This window comes from Chamaea fasciata, unplaced genomic scaffold (genome assembly GCF_029207755.1).
Source record: "Chamaea fasciata isolate MVZ Bird 193981 ecotype frontalis unplaced genomic scaffold, bChaFas1.0.hap1 SCAF_1, whole genome shotgun sequence".
Taxonomy (NCBI): domain Eukaryota; kingdom Metazoa; phylum Chordata; class Aves; order Passeriformes; family Sylviidae; genus Chamaea; species Chamaea fasciata.
The window spans coordinates 137,147,473-137,168,290 of record NW_027094086.1 but is presented as its reverse complement, the minus strand read 5'-3'; the positions used below and the strand labels follow the sequence as shown (position 1 = coordinate 137,168,290).

Genomic DNA, 20,818 nt, shown 5'->3' with positions numbered 1-20,818 from the left:
AATCTAACTCCTGATCAGTACAGACCTGCCCAGGGAGCGGTTTGCCATCACTAGGCCAGAGAATGCCAAGAGATGGTGAGTGACGAACTGCAGTAGTGAGAACTGGTCAGGGCATGTTCTCTGGCACACAGGCCCTCTTGGCTGTGCCATTTGGACACAGGTTTTGGAGCTATCAAGTATGTAAATGTGAGAAAACTGTAGAAAAATAGAATATCCTTGAGTTGGAAGGGACACTTCAGGACCATCGAGTCCAACTCCTGTCCCTGCAAAGGACACCACAACAATGACACCATATGCCCCACAGTGTTGTTCAAATGTATCTTGAACTTAGATGGGAGTGAAGCATGAGAAAATTATGTGGGCCCAAAGTCGTCGTTTCATTCTAAACAAATATTTTCCAGTTCCTCGGTGTCTCACACTAAGCTCTGTTGAATTCCTACACCTTCAAGCCTCCCATGGGAACGGGTTGTAACTGCTCATAGCAATTTACAACCTAGAGCCAAGCAGGCAAGCCTAGATGGCCACCCGAGCAGAGATCGGCCAGCTCAGAGGTGCGGTGGTTTGTCCCGGGCATGTTCTGAGGCCGGCACCGGACGGGAGCGGGCGCCGCTCCCCGGCGAGCTGCGCCATGGCCCGCAGCCGCCGCGCGGGTCTCGCGAGAGCTCCGCTGCCGTTGGTGCCGGCGCGGGCGGGGCGGGGCCGCTTTGAATCGCGGCGGGCCCGGGGCCGGGCGCGCCATGGCACCCGAGCGGCCCGCGGGGGAGCGGGACGACACCACCGGCCCCAGCGCCGCCACAGCTGCCGGCCCGACGCGCGTCGAGGTCCCCCGGCCCCCCTCCATCGAGGAGTTCACCATCGTGAAGCCCATCAGCCGCGGCGCCTTCGGGAAGGTGTACCTGGGCCGCAAGGCGGGCCGGCTCTATGCCGTGAAGGTGAGGCGTCGCCGGGGTCGCGGCGCTGCGGCCTCCGCCGCCGAGCAGCCCCGGGGGGACGGGGAGGCGAGGCCCCGGTGTGAGCTCCCGGCCCTCGGGAGCTGCCGCTGCTCGGGCACACCCGGTGCCCGGGGTCGCGCTGTCCGGACGGCCCGAGTCCTGGAGGGTTTGGTTAGGGGACCTCTGATAACGACAGCTGCTTTTATAAGTACTTTTAATAAGGGGAAATAACGACGAAACCCTTGCCAAGCGCCAGAGCGCTGTTGGCTTCTCGCATGTAAACAGTTGCTGGAACTGAGCCCACTCAGCTCCTGCGCCTGCCGGGGGGCTAAAGCACCGCCTGTGAGAGGCAAGACGAGAATAAATTATAAAAAAAACGTGCTTGCTGAGTAAGTATTTAAAGAAACACAACAAAACCCTGTTGTGTTTTCTGTGTTGTTGCACGGAGGACTAAAATCTAGGCTTGTCGTTAGTAAGAACTTTATCAATTATTTGTGCAAACTTGACACTGTGATTAAAAGGATTATAACAAGCTGCATAGTACACAAAGAATAGGAAACATAAAAACAGTCATGCAAAATAGGTGTTGCGCTGCAGAGCTATATGTCTCTTCACAGTTTTAGTATGAGCATTTTGAGGTTAAATAATTTCTGTGCTCTGTTTTGTTTTTCAGGTGGTGAAAAAAGCAGACATGATCAACAAAAATATGGTTCACCAGGTGCAGGCAGAGAGGGATGCATTAGCTCTCAGTAAAAGTCCTTTCATTGTGCACTTATACTACTCACTTCAGTCAGCAAACAACGTCTATTTAGTGAGTAAAAAAATGGCTGTGGTGTTTTATGGTAGTCTTGGAAATTGAGTGTGAACTGTAGTGATATCTCAAAACATTTTTGTAATGGTATTCCTTAGTCACTCTTACATCTTTCTCAGAGTAGTTGAACAAGTAAAATATTTCTCTTCCTCTGTTGTCTTTGGGCTCTTTGCACCCATGTTCCCCTCTGTTACAGGAGAAACTTTTCTAGCAGCTACTCTATCTTAGAAATATGTAGAAATCTTGGGGAAAACATGAAATCATTCTATCCAAGCAGAGGCCAAGACTGGAAGATACTTCATAGCTCACATAAAGGAAATCTATTTTACTTATTGCTGGTGCTCAGATTTTGTTATGGTTGTTGGTCTACATAGCAAGATGATAATTGAGTGGCAGAACTAAATACTGGTGCACATGGAGCACTGTGGAGCACAGCAGGACTTGTGTATGGGTTTATATACTGCCTCCACATAAGGATTCAGACTGTCTGCAAAGGGTCTGGCACAATTTGTGTGGATTGCTGTAAGCACAGACAGGGAACATTTTGATGAAATTCTGGGACAAGGTTGCCATGCACTCCTACAATGCATTTTGAGTGTAAACAGTGGCTTCTTTTTCTGGAATCTCTGAACTGCTGCATGGAGTAGAGGGCTTCAGGGTGAAGGATTTGTAAAGGAGATACTAGAATCATGTCTGAGTGTGTGTTTGTGTGTGTAAGAATATTGTGTATTGGAATGTAAGTACTGGTGAGATTTCCTGACCAAAACCCTATAAATGCATTCTTGAATCAAAGAGTGAGTTTCAGAAGCCCTGCTGACTTCTATTTTATTTTGAATATGACATGGGCTATCATAATGTCTCTGCATGATGATTTATTGGGTGTGTGTATTTTTTTGCACTCTTTTTCATGTGTCTTAAATGTACAGTAACTCTTGGTGTTTGCATTTTTGACAATTTGTACCTATTCCACAAAGCTCAGGTCTGAATCTAATATTGTGTATAAATGATTGCAAGATTAAGTATTGAGATACTTTGATTTGTATAGAACAGGTGGTCTTTGGCTTCAGGTCTTGAGTTTCACAGGAATGCTTTGCACTTCATTTTCTGTATTACAGAATGATACAATATTAAGCTAAATTTAGATTAATATATGAATATAAATATAGGTTAAAATATATCAAATTCCATATAGAAATATATAATATTTATGATATAGAAAATTTTCTGTGGCTAACTCTCAAAAGCTGTAGTCAGCTTTTTAATTAGCTTCTAGAAGTAATCCAGACAAATAAAATAAGTGGTCTACAGAAAGGAAATGTTTCATATCTGCTGTTACATGAAACTTTATTTTATCCAAGTGAAAAGCATTGTGTGGGAAATGAGGTTTGCACAAAGGTACTTCTATCTGCTTCTGCTTCTTGAAATTACGTTTTTCTAGGGATGAAAGTTATTTTGTATTTTACTTGCAATTTTGAAATGTGTTTTAAATAAAAAAAATTTAAATGCTTGAATGACAGGTGATGGAGTACCTTATTGGTGGAGATGTCAAATCTCTTCTCCATATTTATGGATATTTTGATGAAGAAATGGCTGTTAAGTATATTTCTGAAGCAGCATTGGCTCTTGACTATCTTCATAGGCATGGAATAATCCACAGGTGAAATTTTTTTCCTTACAAATAAGTATTTGGTAGTGTGGGGTTTTTATTTTTTCAGTCTAGCACATAACCATCACCATTTCATTGTGGCAGCTACCACAGGAGCTGGAGCCCCTTGAGGCTCTTTTTGCACGTGTGCACTGCAGCAATGTCATGAAATAACAGCTAAAATCTGATTTGCCCGTGTATGCTGGGCACAGAAACCCACACTGCTTTCCCTGCCAGCTCTTTCCCTGTCCAGTGCTGTATTAGCAGCTGTGATGGTTCAGGAACCCTCTGGATACTGCACAGTGCCTGTAGGACAAAGGGACACTGACTACCCTGATGCTCCCCTGTAGTGAGAGTTCTTTTTGCCTTCAGCAGTGCTACAAAGAGCCCACAAAAATGACAGCTCCTACTGGAGGCTTCCTTGTCACCTATAGGAGCTGCACTTCAGTGAATGTTATGATGGTGCTACTTGTGAAGGATGCTCGTTGAGCCTGCTGAAGCACAAAATATGCAACTCTTGACGTGCATGCTGATTTTTACAAAGCCTGAGATGTTTGTGCCATATTTAATGCTAAAGATATTTAATTCTTTTGGTGTGTTCTTCAAACTGGAATCTTCTGCTGGTTAGGAGATGTTACTGTTAAACACCTCTAACCAATGTTTTGTGTTGAATGTTTCTGGTCTGTTAACTTTCTTCGTGTTGCTCAGTGCTCTTTTTGTTGACTTCAGCTGTATTCATATTTTCAGAGATTTGAAGCCAGACAATATGCTCATTTCTAATCAGGGACATATAAAGTTGACAGACTTCGGTCTTTCCAAAGTTACTCTGAACAGAGGTAAGAGTTCTTTCTATCCTTTTGGTTGTATTAAAATGTATTTTTGCATCACATTTCCATATTCTTGAATACTTCACATCCTTGTAAAGGACAGTTTTCAATTAAATAAGTTGCAGTAATACCTGCTTTCTGGTAGGTAAGTACTGATTAGCTGTATGCTAATAAGGGGTCTGCTCTTTGCATTGCACTTCAGAAGGTAAAATATTTATTCTTTGGGACAAGGGTGTATGAAATACGATCTAGAGCCCTTTCTTTGGAGAGATATGGATTTGCAAGTTTTCTGAAGTCCACTAGGATATTTCAGTGGGTGAATGAATAATTCTGGCATGTTGCTGTTTCTGACTACTACTGCCCTTCAGTTCATGTCTCTCAGTCTGATTAATAAATTAATTTCCAATAAATTAGCTGGGACATTCCAGACATTAATTTGAGGTGTAAGAGGAGGTGCTAAGTCCATAACAGAAGATTAGATCAGTGCTTTGGCATGTGAATGTTCTCTTTTCAAGCAGAAAATACAGCTGAATAGTCATGACTGTCTGGCACAGGCTGCAGATCTTAAGGTGAATAGCCAGTTTCTGAACTGGTTTGTACCTCCTTAGTCAGATCATCCAAACTTATGCTGCACAGCCCCAGTTCAGATTTTTTGAGACAGCTGCTGGAGGGAACATCTTTTTTATATAATTAATGGAATGTAGAAATTCTGAGTTGTCTGTGGAGTTTGAGTCATGGTTTTAAGGATATAAAGGAAAATCCTAGGTCTTCTGTATTTTTTATGATATACTGCTTTAACTGATGTTCTAATGGGACAGACTATTGTGTCTAGTTGAACATTATATGGATGCTTTACAGCTACTTACTGCTAGTGAGCAAAAAAAGGTATCTAAGATTGAATTTTCACCTATGAAAAATTCTTGTGCAGATTTTTGAAATGTCTTTTGGAGTGATGGCAGGTTTAGAATCAAATTTAGTGTCTTATTTCACAAGCTACAAGCTGGAACTGCTGCTTAAAAACCAAAGCTGATATCAAATTAGAAAATGTAGTGCTTTTAGTATAGTATATTGTAAAAGAAATTTGAGTTCTACAACTTCTGTATGTATGGATGTATAAGAAAAAGCACCTTGCATTAAATAAGAATGTACAGGTAAGTCTTCAATTGGTCTTGGTGGCTTCATTTGTATATTTGTTGAGTGTGTGACTAAAATTTTTCTTCCTCTTCTGAAACTTAAGTAAATGTCTGCAACTTTGCCTTTGTTTAATATCAAAATGAAAACCTGACTAATTTGATTTTGGGTTTTTTTCTTCTGTAGAGATAAATATGATAGATATCCTTACTACTCCATCAATGGCAAAGCCAAAACAGGACTACTCACGTACTCCAGGACAATTGTTGTCTCTTATCAGTTCTCTGGGCTTTGTAAGTAATTTTCACAGTCTTTGAAGTACTTCATCCTTTCAGTTTTTTTACTGTCTTAAATTCAATTGTTGGCGTTATAAGGCTATTCTTGCATCTCTTCTGCCAGCTGATAGAATGACTTACAATATGTTTAGAGTACTTTGAAGTTCTGATGTGATTACCTTGGACTGTATTTTGAATTGCTGACTCTTTAATGGGATGGCCAAGCTCCAGTGCAAACATAAAGAATGGGTGCAATTACGCTCTCAGTCCTGGACTGAGAATTTGTTCAGACTCGATTAACTTTTAACTGTGCTTCTTTCTGCTTGTTAGTATACTCCTCCTGTGGGAATGAAAGTGCCAGGGCAATCGTGTCAATCACCTGACAGTCTGCATGGAGTGGTTTCTCCTCTACCTATGGCCCAAAAGGAAAATACCCCTCTTTCAACTAAACTCTTCAAAACATGTGAGTATACCAGCCCTTGTGCTGGGGAATACTCTGGCTGTAAGGTTGTGGTCTTTTAATATGAGTAACATATACATTGGACCCACTTCATAAAAGGTGTGATTCTACTGGTGTCTTGCTCTCCACCATTCCTCCAGTGCTTTACATCTGACATATTTTCAGCTACGCTACTTATGTCATCTTCTAAAGTGGTTTTGTTTGATTGGGTTTTTTCAAATCATGACCCCTGAATTCAAAATCACCCTTTAACATTTTACAGAAATGGTGTGAGTTCTTGGCATACTTTCACTTAAAAAAATTGTTGAATATAGTGGTATATGTTTTCATTTAAATTGTCTTATCTTGCTGCTTTCTCATATCTAACCTGAAATGAGAAAGAAAGCAACTATGTTGCTAATGTTTGTACTGCTTTTACGTTCTTGGCAAGTTCCTAATTCAAAAAATGCGTGAATTGACTATGCAGGCAAGATGACAAGAGAAATTGTTGTCACACATAGCTTTCCTTAGCTTCTTTTGATGTGCAAGCTTACCATAGTGTGAAGTCAGTCAGTATATGTTGCCTGTTTGTATCAACATTTGAATTTTTTCTCTTAAGATCCGGATAATTCTCAGTTAACACCTGTGATGCCAGCGAGGAGTTTAACTCCTTCTCTGCTTCAGTCAAGAAACAGGTTTGGTACCTCCAGTGCCTGTAGGCAGTCTCACACATACCTGTCCAGTGTGGAGTCAGAGACCCAGAGCAGCCCCAGGTGCAGGAACAATGCAGAGGTCAGGACTGTTTCATTTTCACACTCTAAATTAAAATTAGTTTGTACTTGTGTATGCAGTGTTGCAAATGTCTTCTACTTACTTGCCCCAGTTATTGCAAGTGTTTAGAAACTTTCCTGCAGCAGCAGGAGCAGGGGTTGTAATTTGTGTGGAGTAGGATTTTGGATCAAACCAATATAACCTTTTTCTTCAAACAAGTATTAGTCATATGCAATATAACAGGAGGAGGAGATGCTATTGAGCCTGCAGCAAAGGAGCGAAAGAGAAGGCTTCACTGACTATCACTGATTTAGCCCTATCCTGCCCAAGGTGGGCACTGCTGGGAACAGTGGCTTTTTGGAAGCTGACCTTATCCCTACAGCTTTATTTGCTCATTGCGGGCGAAAGAATTTCTTTAAAAGACAGAACTTGGGAAAACAATAAAATACACTTCAAACTTATACTAGCTGTTAAACTGAAAAGTTTAAGGCTTTTATTACTGAGGGGTTTTGTATGAACTAACCTAATACCAATAGTTATTGCTGATAATATTTTATCCTAAAATATTTTATCCTATTTTAATGTGTTAGTGAAATTCTGCACAAACACAAACCTAAAAGTAAATGCTACTGTGCCTATGTAGTTCCTTGCCATGATTCCTATTTCGAGCATACAGAACAACTTACATTTAAAACAATTTATTATTCTGTATCTATCTTTTTCTTAGGCCTTAGTTTTAGTATTGTGTTATCAAAACATCAGTAATATCAGATTTTCCTTTTGTCATCTCTGAAGTGTAATATTCCACAGGGTACTATGATGGCGTTCTTTGCTTTGAACTTTCTTGGAAACTGAAAACCTCTGAAGCTTAACTTCTTAAAATCACAAATACAGCTTCAATTGCTCTGTTTTTTTCATCCTTTGGCATTTAAAAATATGGCATTTCCTATTGTTCACTAGCAAGCTTATTTTATGTTTTTAAAAGAAGTCAAATTATCAAGTTATCCTTAATTTGGTTTTGTTTTTTTGTATTATGAAGTATGATTTTTCACTGGTAGTAGTTAGAATGAGTAATGCTTGCAAATCTGCATTTTATTATGGAGGTTGTAATAAAGTATTTCAAATTAAACATTTCTGTAATGCTGTAATCGTATTTTTCTTGATACTCAAAACTTAATGTGCTTTTTTGCAGCAAAGTGAAGATGAACCTTGTTCTACAACATGCAAAACCAGTAACAGTGGATCAGCTCTCATTTCAAATGTTATGTTGGCAAATAGCCAAGGTATTGACGCGTTAAAGAAGGAAGAACTTGAGTCTGCCATTTCTCCCATTGCCAGCAATGATTCTGGCAGTAGGCAGAAGTTGGATATAACAGACACTCCAGTGAGCACTCTGGATGTGAAAAATGTAGTAAGAAAGTGTATTTCTGAAAATAAGATTTGGAAAGAAAAAGTCTTTGTAAATAAAAGAGAGATGACTTATGAAACAGCAGGGTCTTCCAGACTACAACAGTCACATTCAAGGCAGAATGAGCCTGTCATAGAGGAAGAAATGTTTGAAAAGCCAGGTGTAAAAAGAAGCTTTGAATCAGTTGACACTAGTCCTTGCCAGGAACTTAACTATGTTAAAAAAAGCAATGCAGAATATAAACGTGGCTGTCAGATCTCAGAATTTCCAGCAAACAAAGGGACAGGTTTGACAACAGAAATTCAATCCTTAATGCTTTGTAATGATGGATGCCTATGTGACACCTGCAAAAGCAAGGAAGAAGTTAAGGGTTTTATTAGTAACCAGGAAACAGTAGAAAGATCGCTTACTCCCACTGTAGCTAAAAATCTTATGTGTGATCTGGATGCAGACTGTGGAAAGGATGATGAAAAGGAGTACGTGAACTCAAGTTTTTTAGGCATTGACGATGAAAAACCTTTAGATGTCTTCAGTGCAGATTCTGACTTACTTCCTGAAGTGTCTGTTACAGAAAGTCATCTAGAAAAACAGCTTTTAGATTTGGACAGAAGTGTTAAAGACCTCTCCTTTGAGGAACCAAAACCCGAAGGTATGCTAATAACATCACCAGAGTCCCAAGATGCCTCAAAGAATGTAGAGGAGGCACATACAGTCCAGGACTGCAAGCCATTACATCAGAAACACATGGAAGAAACTTACCTTGACAACACAGTATCCTCTCCTTCAGAAAAGATGATGGAAGCACTGAGTCTCTTAAAAAAAAATGCTGTTGTTTTTCGGAGTTATAACAGTCCAATCAATGTCTCCAATATATCTGAGCCGTGCAGCATGGCTTCCTTAGATATAATGGATCTTTCACCTGCTTGCAGTGGCTCTTACCCAACAGCTCTCACTCCATTACAGAAAGGAAGACAGTATCTGGCCTATCAGGTAGGTAAAGGAGGCAGATAGAAACTTTGTGCATGCATTGGACATGAAGAGACCTGAAATTATTTCAGTGGTAAATTTAGGGAAAACTCAAGCAGTTTGAGGTAGTCTGTCAAAATTAGCTTTGCTGACAGGGTTTCACTTGCTGCACTTGTGTGGCCAAAATGATAATTTCTGCAAGAATTTAGCAGTAGCTTTATGTTCACTGGTTTGCCTTTGGCTCAACATGCAGTCACTGTCCATTTCTGCAAAATATTTGCTGTTACAGTGAACTGATAAATAAAAAAAAAGCCTGTGCTATTTTGTCTCATTCTGCTCCTAGTGCGATGTTGTGTTTTCTGTGAGCAGTTATAGGTTTCCTAATGTAATGGGAAGACTTTGATGTTGTTGTTATCCTGCACCTTTCCCAAAGACAGTCTGTGAATGCTGTTCAGCTTCTGGTACCTGCTACTGCCTTTTTTTTAATCCTAGTAAAAGTGATGGTGTAATGTATTCTGTCAAGTGCCAGTTATAAGCCTATCACAAAGATTGATATAAACAGTGATTGCTGCTGGATGTGACACTGGAGGAAGAATTAGGGAAAAGTTTCTCAAAGTCAGCATCTTTTTGCTTCAAGATAAAGCAATGGAAGCTTTTCAGGGAATGTTTTGTGACTAGTTCTTGAATTGAACTTAAATATCAATTATTACATCCATGACTAAACCTGGAGATGGGAGTTTCTGAGGTGGTTTTGTTTGACACCTGAAATCCTGGTCCCATCTTTTCAGACGCCCCATCGAGGGGATGCTGGCACACCCTACAGGACTCCAAAGAGCGTCCGAAGAGGAGCTGCCCCTGTAGAAGGTGAACGCATCCTGGGCACCCCAGACTACCTGGCACCTGAGCTGCTTTTGATCCAGCCTCATGGTAAGGCAGACCAGCCATCTGTCAGTACTTGAAAGGTAGCATCTTTACATTTCTAAATGTCTGGAGAATGGTAAACCTTTCAAGCAGAAAAATTGGGAATTCTTGAGAAATAGCTAGTGCTAAGCTTTTGCCATCATGGATGGCTGTGTTTGCTTCAGCTGCTCCTTCTGTTCGTTTACTGCTTTCTCATAACCAGAGGTTTTGGTTGTCCATCACAGTCATGCTTGCTGCCAATCAGCATTGGAAGCTGCTTTGGCAGCCTGAGACTTGTATGTGGCTTAGGAGTAACAACTTGGTCATCCTGAGTGCCCTTAAAGATTCTTTGGGATGGATGGGAAAGGGGGAATTTAGTGAAATTTTACAGTGAAAGGCTTAAGCCTCCAATTATTTTTAGAATGTCTTCTGTGTTTATTGATATTAAAGTGTTATGTGAAGCCAGAAAATTTTATGAAGTTGCCTTAAAATCAGTTATTGAGTTGAGTGAACTCATGAAACACTTCAGACATGTGACAGATTATTCTGTATTAGGGTGAAGTAATAGCCATCAAATTTTTGGAGGTTGGTTTTTTGAGTTTGTTTTTTTTGTTTGTTTTCAAAATACTATACTAAAATAGCACAACTCTGAAGGGAATAAATTTCTTTGTCTCAGATTCTGAGATCCACTGAGATTAACAAAAAGTCTGAAATAGTTTTCTGCTAACTTGCAAGAAGCATTAACAAAAACTAAATGCAATGTATCTATCTCTAACACAGTTGTTGATGTATAATTGCATTTTATTTCCATCTCAAAAGTATACTACTATTTAGTAGCGCTGCAAGTCTTGGGAAAATTGCATGAGAGAGAGACGTTAATTGAGAGGTAGTGATTACTATCCTGTGGAACAATAAAATTCTGCTGATATAAATTAACTAAAATTCAATGAAGAGATTTAACGATTTAAAAGTAAAAACTGAATATACTAAACATATATTGTTGTTTTTCACTTCCATTTAGGATTCTTGGTTTTCTGGCAGATGTTAAAACTGCATAATATTTTGGAAATGTAGTCAGTGCTACTTAGACAATGTGAAACTTGGTCACAAGGTGATTTCTCTGTGGTTACTGGATTTTCAGGACTATGGTGAAACCTTGCAGAGTCTGGGGTTTGTGTCAGGAAGTTACAAATCTCCCAGTACCTTCAGTGAAGCTGAGGTTTTTGGAACTCCAAATTTTCCCTCACTAAATATTTCGTGTGTTGAGCTGCTTGTAAATGTAGTTTTAATCCTAAATAAATCATGTTACAGAACTATTTTATTTTTGTTTCTAACTTAGATTTAACATTGCCAGTTTTCTTTATTGTGAAATACTATTTTAGGGAAAAAAATCTTCATTCCTATGCGCTCAGAGAATCATACTTGATATTCAATGTTCTTATTTTTTATTGGTTTTTTGGCAATAATTGTAATATTTCATTGTTTTTTCATATGCAGGGACTCTGATCTCTGGTGAGTTTTCTATATTCTGTGCAGAACTGAAGTGTTCAGCATAACTGAACAGTCAAAGTATAACCAGATCACAGTTTCTGAGAGCATTGTTTGGGTGAACAGTGTTTCTGTACAGAAAGACAGGTCCAATATGCCTCCACATAAAAATGTGTGATGCTCAGAGTCAGGAAACATCGTATTGGTGTGACTAAGCTATCAGAAATCACACATATAAACATGTACTTCAAAAGGAAAGTCAGCATTCTTAAATTGTGTGACAGGAGATAAAGCCAGAGACGTTTTTTCTCATTGTTGCCTTTCACTTTATTGCAATCAATGTGATTTACTTTGCCTATGGGTGAAGAAGGTTCAGATGCTCAAGAGCTGGTGTTACTGTTTCTTGCTTCAAATCACGGAATCATAGAATATCCCAAGTTGGAAGGGACCCAGAAAGGATCGAGTCCAACTCCTGTCCCTGCACAGGACAGCCCCAGGAGTCACACCATGTCCCTGAGAGCATTGTCCAAACACTTACTGATTCCTCACCCGGCTTGGTGCTGTGACCACTGCCCGGGGGAGCCTGTTCCAGTGCCCAACTACACTCTGGGTGAAAAATATCCCTTTCTTTAATATCCCACCTAAACCTCCCTAGCACAGCTTTGTGCTGTCCTTGGGTCCTGTTTAGCAGAGTTATGGTAGGAGTTAATTGAATTTTAGTTAGACTTTGTGTGGGGAAAAAATTGCTACTGAAACCTGGTTATTACATTGTTCAGGTTGTGATCTTATTAGACTTTGACTGGAGCTGGGAGTATTTTACTGAACATCCAGGTACTCTAACAACAGTGGATGTGAACTCACTGCTTGGATGTGCTTAGCTTGGTGGGGCACTCTTACTGCTGTTAGGAGTTGCTAAAAGTGTGTTCCATTACTGGTTAAACACTTTGGTTTTCAGCATTTCTAAACTTAACAGTAGTCTTGGTGAAATGGCTCAAAACGTTTGTTTGCTTGGAGGTGTCTTAGGTTTTGCTATATGCAAGAACAAATAGATTTATTATCTTTCAAGGTTGTTTGTTTTGGATTTTTTTTAATAGTAATTGTGGCATCTATTCTTTATATAGTGAAGTGGGCATGGCTTGAAGATGCAGAAAGCTTAGAATGCATGCAGTGGTGTCTGGGATTGCTTTGCCTGCTGGTTTTGATGTAGATTAACAGGAGAGATTGGCAAAAAGACATTTCCTGTAATGTGGAAAACCAGAACTATTTAATAACAAAGCAGAGATAGCTAATAACTACCCATTGCCCAGTCAATTCAGTGTAATGGAAGGTAATGCCTGCTTCATGTGTGCTGGCTCATTTCTGCAAGCTGTCTTCATGATGTTCACCATAATTTAGACAAACAAAAAATAAGTTCAGTAGTCTGAAGTTTTGGAGACTTTTTCAAGAACTGAGAGAAGGGCACAGGTGGCAACGTGGAGCGCTCGTCCGGGCTCTAGTCATGAGGCATCTATTTCTTATCACAAAATAATCTCTTGGAGAATCAGCTCCTGAGTTCTCTGTAATGGGAGTTGATAATTAGATTGTTACTAAGAGTCCCCTTGGTTTTATCAGTGTTACCTGTAATGAATTAAGAAGCAGAGTGGCCTTAGAAAACCTTTTAATATATTTTTAATCTGCATGAATATTAAACACAACTTGTGTCTTCATAATTTTCAAGAAACTTGCAGAATCTAAATGCTCTTCAGTTTCTGCTAATCTTTAAGTCTTTGCAAGTATCATCTGTGTAAGTGTAATGATGTGGATTTATTTTACCAGGTTCTGCTGTAGACTGGTGGGCCCTTGGAGTTTGTCTGTTTGAGTTTCTAACTGGAATTCCACCTTTTAATGATGAAACACCAACACAGGTCTTCCAAAATATTTTGAAAAGAGGTAATCCGTTTCAATAATCAGGGTAACTATGTATTTCCAGTATTTGTTTTAGAGTTTTGAGTTACCAAGTCAATTGCATCTTTGTCTGTAGATATTCCCTGGCCTGAGGGTGAAGAAAAGCTGTCTGATAATGCCCAGAATGCAATAGATACTCTTCTAACAATTGACACTACTAAGAGGGCTGGACTGAAGGGTTAGTATTAAAACTGTTCTTTGCAATTAATTGCAAATTTTTAAGTGGTGATCTCCTCCTGAAACTTAGACTAATAAACTTCTGTGCCTCACTAGTTTCTATGTATAGTACCACAGCACTTAACAAGTTGTAGTATTTTCTGTATTTCTGTATTTCTTTTTCCTTTCTGAACCAGGAAATTCTGGGGCTGGGTTGTTTTGTTGGTTTTTAATTTTTTTTAATTGAACTTTGCTTTTGCTTTACTGCTGTTCTGCTATGCATTTTTAGTGTTTGACATCTGACGTACCAAAGTTGTCTCTTATCTAATGGGTATTTGGAATTTTTAACTTAAATGACATTGGGAACCTTGATTAAAAGATGATAGTTGGGGATCTCCTACACAAACAGTTAATTTAGAGAGAGCAGTTTTTTCTTAGGAATCAGCTTGTCTTTGCTGAATGCGTAGGAGAATACAAAGTTGGACAATATATACTGTTACAAAGTCTACTTTTTTTTTTCCTTGTAGAAGGGCATAAACATTTGCTATTGTTAACACTGACTTACGTTTTATTAAAAAAAAAGTTGATAATGGAAAGAAATTTAAAGTGAGATATTTCAGAAATAGAGAAAGGAATCTTATGAGAACTGCTCAAGAAATCACTAGAGAAGGGAATTACTATGGAAAGACTTACATAAAGAGACTAAATGCTAGAAGCTGAAATCAAGCCAAATTGAAATAGAGAAGGCACAAGATTATGAATGAAGATTATTATGTCAACAGAAAATCCTGTGGCTTTGATATTTCCCAGAAAGCATTTTGAAGGTGTTTTAGTTAAACACAAGTTACTGTCTTTATTTCTGGATTTTAGAGTGAGATCTAATTGCCTGTCAGGGGCAGAATTTTAAAATAGATGACATAATGGTTTCTTCCTATCTGAGCTTCTTCAAAATTCATTCTTTGTCAGGACTTAAAACTGTATCTGGCCTCATTGTCCAATTTATAGTTGTCCAGTGAAGTGTGAAGTTGGATGAGTAGTTCTCAGGACAACCATTAAGTTTTTCTTGTTGTATCTAAGTTTCCATCACTGTCATCTTCTCTCCCTTCTTCAAAATTTGTGCTCTCCCTTTTATTGCTATATCATGAAGCCTTTTGTACTGAGAAATCCCAGTTATGTTGTTGTAGTGCTGTGCTTCTCTAAATTCAATCTTTTTGGGTAAGAGCAGCTTTAAAGCTGCTTTTGGCTCAGTGGAACTGTGTGGAACAGGTTCTCTGGATTGGGGGGTGGCAGCTACTTGTCCTGCCAACAGTTTGATCCTACTAAAGTTGGAGGTAATCAAAGCCCAATTGCAATTTGCACTTTTATGAACTTCTAAAAAGGAATATAGAGCAAAACTACTGACAGTTATGGATGAGGGAACAAAGTGACTATGGGGCTTGGACATAAGGAAGTTTATAATGCTAATGTGAATTTCTGTTTCAGAACTGAAGCATCACCCTCTCTTTCAAGGGGTGGACTGGGATAATCTCCAGAATCAAACTATGCCATTTATACCTCAGCCAGATGATGAGACTGACACCTCTTACTTTGATGCTAGAAACAATGCTCAGCACCTGACTGTGTCTGGATTTAGCTTATAGCATCAAGATAAGTGAACATTCTCCATGGTTTTGCACACTTACAGGTTGTCTTGTAACCCTAGTTTGGTCTTGACTAAGTTTCCTTGCCAAATTTAGTGTGTTTCAAGTTACCAGCCTATTTTTATTATAGTCTCCTTTATTCTAAAGTGAAACTACTGTATGAAACTGGTATCGAGTGCCTTTGTGCTACTTTTTATGTCACTGCACCTTACTAAGAGGCCAGAGCATTGCATTTCTTGGAGCTAATAGCTCTTGGCAATAGTGGGGCTTCTTAATAGCAATGAATTATTCCAGTTAGGAAGCGTGGCATTATTTCCCAGCTAAACATAATAGGGAAAGGATATAAAGGAATTGTATCTAATTAATAACTTACCTATTGGTGGTTCAGTGTGGTGGCAAGCTGGTTTGGGAGCAGTCTTTTCTGACCAGTGTGAATATATATCCACTGTGTAAAACTAGTAATTTCTATTCAAGGTGGAAAATTGAAATCTTAATACAGCATTGAAAAGTCATGTCTTTTGAGTTTGCCTTATTCCCAAGAAGGGATGAGAAGATACAGTGGTGTTCCAAGTTAGTTTGGGTAGAAATGGCACGTGAGACTGGCAGGAGCTCCTCTGGTTATTATCCTGTCCTAGGAAAATGAGGCAGGGACAGGATACTTGGGGCAAGTCTGTTAAATGCTCTGCTCAAGTCATTGTGTTGTAACCGCTTGGGCTGTAGGAAGCCGGACTGAACATACATTTTAGCAGTTACTGGTTTTGTAATGAAAATGCCCAGTGTGTGTTTGTGTGTGCTCAATTGTGTCAGATGACAAGTGACAGGTGCTTTTTGTTTTCTAGCAAGTAATATTCATACTGAAGCTGCCATATATTAAAGACCATAATATATTGTAGGCAAACAGACTGTTCTGTAAACTCACAGCCAGAGCTTGGATTTTGACTAGACTATAAGATAGAAGTGTATATTCTGTATAAACCTGAATTAGGGGGAAGTATATTTAAATTTATCTTTAAATGCAATACAAAACTCGTGTCTCCTAGGTTTTAGAGATTTATTTGTAGATAATCCTGTCTAAATAATGTTCAGTGTTTTTCTTGCATAGGTATCTCTAACTTAAAGAAGATTTTAATTTTTCAGGTTAATACATGTTAGATAAAGATCATTTATGCTAGATGGTGTTGCCAGCCAAGGGCTACATGCCAAAAGCCAAGCATTTTGCCAGTGATTTTTGCCTTTTGGTTTCATGAACTGACTCTTTTTGCCATGGTAGTAAGTTGTCCCTTCATTACCCTGCTTCCCGGAACACATGATTTATTGATAGAATTCTGAGCAAATAGTGTCTGTCAGGCTTCCTACTGTCCCCTCCGGTTACTGGGAAAGGAATGGGAATGGTGAAGAAAAAGGAAGTTTTCTAGAAAGACCCAAAGAGAGCTGATTCTTAATAGCTCAGAATGACCAATCCCAACTCTTGGTGTGGTAACTCAAATTTGTGAAACAGAATCTTGGCAAATTGCAAAAAAAAATCTGACTCCCTTTGCTAAGGACTGCAGTTTCTGAAAGTTTCTAAATTGTTCAGTCTCACTGCAATTGTTACATGATGGAAAAGGTGCAAACTAATTAATGCACTACTGAAGCAGTATTCATAGACAACATTCTCTGAAAGTGATGAGAAGATCTTTAGTGATTTTCCTGTGTACAGTTAGAATACATAAAGTGGGGTAGGAGGGTACCTTAATCACTGGTATTTTATGCAATTTATTCTTCCATTTCTAGTAACCTAGTTTAAGAAAGCAAGTCTTACAAGAATTAACTATGATTACACGTTGAAGAAATAATATAAACTGAACACCTCAACAGCTCTTTGTCTTCAGTGCTTTACAAATGGTTACACCTGGTTATGCTGTTTGGCAGTGTAATACATTCCTATCAAGGTGGAAAAAACTTGTTGCACTGGTATAATCTTTTCTAACTCCTTGAAACAGTTCTTAATCATCTACAAGGGTCAAATAAGCTTCTATAAAAACCTTATCCTAAAAGAAAATCATGGAGTTTTTACCAGTTGATTAAGGCAATACAAAACCAGAGAATCTGTAGAACAGTAAATAGGCCAATTGACAAATCTGAATGTTTAATATGAATTATCACTACACTGATGTCCAAAATTTAAATTTCACACAATTAGCCCTGAAAATATTGCAATACCCTGTTCTCTTCATTATCTTGCATTTATCCTGGTTAGAGCAAACATGGAGTTGAATGTCAGATGTTGATTGTTGAGATCTGTGGTTTTATTTGTTGTGGGACTTTTATCTTTTGTAAAAAAGGTGAGTCCTAGCTTTATTGTTCAACGTGGAGTTCCTTGTCAACTCAGTCCCACTGGTTTTGCCTCACTTGTTGCTTGACTTGGAATACTACAGGTAAAAGGTGTAATGTAGTAGCTGGGAGAGATTTAGTGTTTCTTCGCATTAGTAATGATCTACAAATTGTGTAGGCTGGCAAAAGTTCCTGATCATTAGAAGCTGTGGAATACCACTTGGCAAGTACTCCAGCTGCTACGTGGTGCTCCCTGAAGGCCTAAACTTTATGTGCATAACCTACATATAAGCTTTGTAGCTTCCAGGTTATCTTGGGAGATAGTTTATCACCATTAAACAGTCCATCTGAAAACTACTGGAGAGATCAGTGCTGCACTTTGTTATAGAGAACCAGCAGTCTGGGACAGTTTTGCCCAGCCTAATGTGCTGTGGGGCTCACCTGCACATGGGGCAGTGTCCGGGGGCCAAGGTGCTCGCTGCCATGTGTTGTTGAGCTCAGAGGTTCCACTTTCAGCAAGACTGGGTTTACCTGTGGTTACTCTGGCAATAAAACGCATTCTTTTCCTCTCTACTGCATTCTCCAAAAGTTCACTTTGCACTTACTCATGTTTCAAAAATTCACTTTACTTTTGTGTAAATATATAAAATAAAATAGTGCAGTTGTGCTGCTGCTTCTGCATATTGTTTTATTGTGGTACTTTTTCCCCTGCTGGGAGTGTGGCAAATGGATTTTAACACCAAGAAACCCTGAGTGCTTCCCATTACCTCAGGAAAGGCAGTGATTTTAAGTAAAGAAATACCTAATACTTTCAGTACAGGTGTGCATGCCCTTCAGCTAGTTCATAACTTGCTAGCCCATGCCTGCAGGCTTTAGTACCAGCTACATTTGTGTATTGAAATGGCAGGCGAGCAAAGGCCTGAGCAGGCCTGTAACTCATGCAGAGGAGAGGACTGGCACCTTGCAGAACTCAAATGAGTCAAGAAAGGATGGTGGCTCCATCTCCTCAGCACCTGCTGTGCTGCCACAGCACAAGAACAGAAGGGACAGAGCCCTGAGGGTGGAACAGTTGTACCATGCACACACTTAGACCTGGTTCTGCTTCTGTGCTTTCAGCTGAGCAGCTCTGATGGGGTGGAATGTCTAATCTGGTTCGATACAGAGCAAGCTTCTGCCTTTCAGGTGAAGCTTGATTTGCTGCAGGAAACCAGCTTGAGGTTTGCTTCACAAGTGCAGTTTGGGGCTGGGGTCTGGCCCTTTCCAGTGCTATGCAGAACTGATTTGGCTCCCAGCTCTCCTGATGAGAGCACAGGCTGAAGCTATAGATCCTAGGTCAGAGCTCCAGCCATCTGCTTATGCTACTGCCTCCACATCAAAGCTGTGTCTCTTTGCACCTGGGCAAATGATAAAAAATGAAAACTGCCAGTTTTCATTACCTTTAAGCTCAAATACCGGCCAACTAGGAACTTGTTCAAATTATCCTATCATACTATGAGATGGGCTCAGTTCTCAGTCACAAGTGAATTGTTACTCAAGTGATGTTCTGTGTTACAACTTTCAGGTTGTGACTGATTCTTCATGATACAGCCCAGCAGGCTCTTGTGTACAGTCACAGCATCTGATGTACAGCTTTTAGTAAATATCAAGTTCAAAATAAAATACAAAATATTAAGGGATTGATTTATTGAAATATGAATAAATAACAAGGATAGTACAAGCCTACATTTATTTCAGGGGGAGGTTAACAATTAAGTACCTTTGGGAATGTTTGTCCCATCTCTAAGAGCTCAACCCCCCAGGTGACACTGTTCTGAGCTGTGGGAGGCACACCAGGGTGGTTTGTCCTGGCAGAAGACATGCTGCTTCAGGAGGCCGGGGTTTTCATGTGGCCTTCAGGCTCAAGTGTCCTTCCTGTATGATTTCTATCCCTTATGGTAAGAAATCAATCACTTCAGGGATTTTAAGCTCAGGTAAAAATGGCTTCAGGTCCCAGCACAACTTCCCTTCCAGGATAAGCTTTGTTCAAACCTGAGTTTTCAGTACATCTCATGCCAAAACTCATCTCTGGCACATGAAACCATCTGCTTGTTACAGCAGTCTCCAAAGAGGTTACAGATATTTTATTTTTTAATTCAGATTTTACAGTAAGAAAATCAGAAGAGGGGAAAAGTAACTAAAAAAAATCTGCATGTAACTAAAAAACAAGATTACAATTTCTCTGGTAAAACCAACATTAAATTCTGTGATTACATTTTTATACAGTATAGCTTATATGAAAAATGTTTTCCAAACTATAAAAGATTTTTCAGGAAGGACCAAAAAAACTTTCCTTAAAAATTATTTGTAGGATGTAGTCCTGGTGGAAAATGAAAGCATATCAATAATGGTGAAATTTCTGAAGAATCAGAGCTTAATGGATTATGTTGTGATACAATTCTTCATAGCAAACTGTAAGTTTTCTGTCAAATCTAATCTTAATGCATTTGCATTTTCCAGAGATTTAGACAGCTTATATATTAATTTATTTTAAAATTACTGTAAAGCATGCTTTTATCAAGCAAACTTCATGAGGTTGTACCTCTATCTGTATATGGGTTAATAAATATTCTGTGGGGAAACGAAAAATATCAGCTCCAAAATTAACTGAAAAGGTTTTTTTTCTGAGAGGAAGCAGAAGGATAAGAGACACATACCAGAATTGATATGTTTCATGATGTGACTTGGGGAAAATCCACAATAGATTAAATCTTTAACTCCCAACAGAAAACTTACAGTGCACTGTGAGCTTTTTAAAGCTTAGAGCTAGATTTACTGAGCTAGTTTTCATCTCATTTTAAAGCACCTTGTGCCTAAACTATGCATTTCAGTTAAAACAAGCTGTTGTCAACAAGTATACAGTTATGAAAGTTAAAAAGATAAGGTGCAGCCTCTTTACATGGATCCCTTGTACCACATGCTGTTTCCAAACTTGTATTTGACAGTCCCCCTGTTATTAATGGCTCTAACTTTCAGGATATATACAAATTCCCAAATCTTCTTTACAATTTTACAGGATAAGTGAAGGATTCAACTTCATTTCTGACCAATTTATATGGAAATTGCCCCACACTAGTTTAGCAGCAAAAATAACAAGTTGAATTCCTCAGAGCTATATTGTATTTTTCCAACAGCT

General features: G+C 39.1%; 1 protein-coding gene across 2 annotated transcripts; it reads left to right on the top strand.

Annotated features, from left to right (window-relative positions):
* Positions 1-742: 742 nt before the first annotated feature.
* Positions 743-18,327, top strand: MASTL (microtubule associated serine/threonine kinase like). 2 transcript variants are annotated; one of them, XM_066199416.1, is made up of 12 exons: positions 743-932; positions 1,606-1,743; positions 3,261-3,400; positions 4,136-4,224; positions 5,533-5,639; positions 5,952-6,084; positions 6,680-6,852; positions 8,024-9,229; positions 9,994-10,132; positions 13,409-13,522; positions 13,614-13,715; positions 15,176-18,327. In XM_066199416.1, the coding sequence occupies exons 2-12, from the start codon at positions 1,624-1,626 to the stop codon at positions 15,331-15,333; spliced, it is 2,481 nt and encodes an 826-aa protein (XP_066055513.1). In that variant the 5' UTR covers positions 743-932; positions 1,606-1,623; the 3' UTR covers positions 15,334-18,327. The 2 variants fall into 2 exon arrangements, with proteins under 2 accessions (XP_066055513.1, XP_066055522.1); XM_066199425.1 differs by lacking the exons at positions 743-932; positions 3,261-3,400 and having other exon boundaries at positions 1,658-1,743.
* Positions 18,328-20,818: the final 2,491 nt, after the last annotated feature.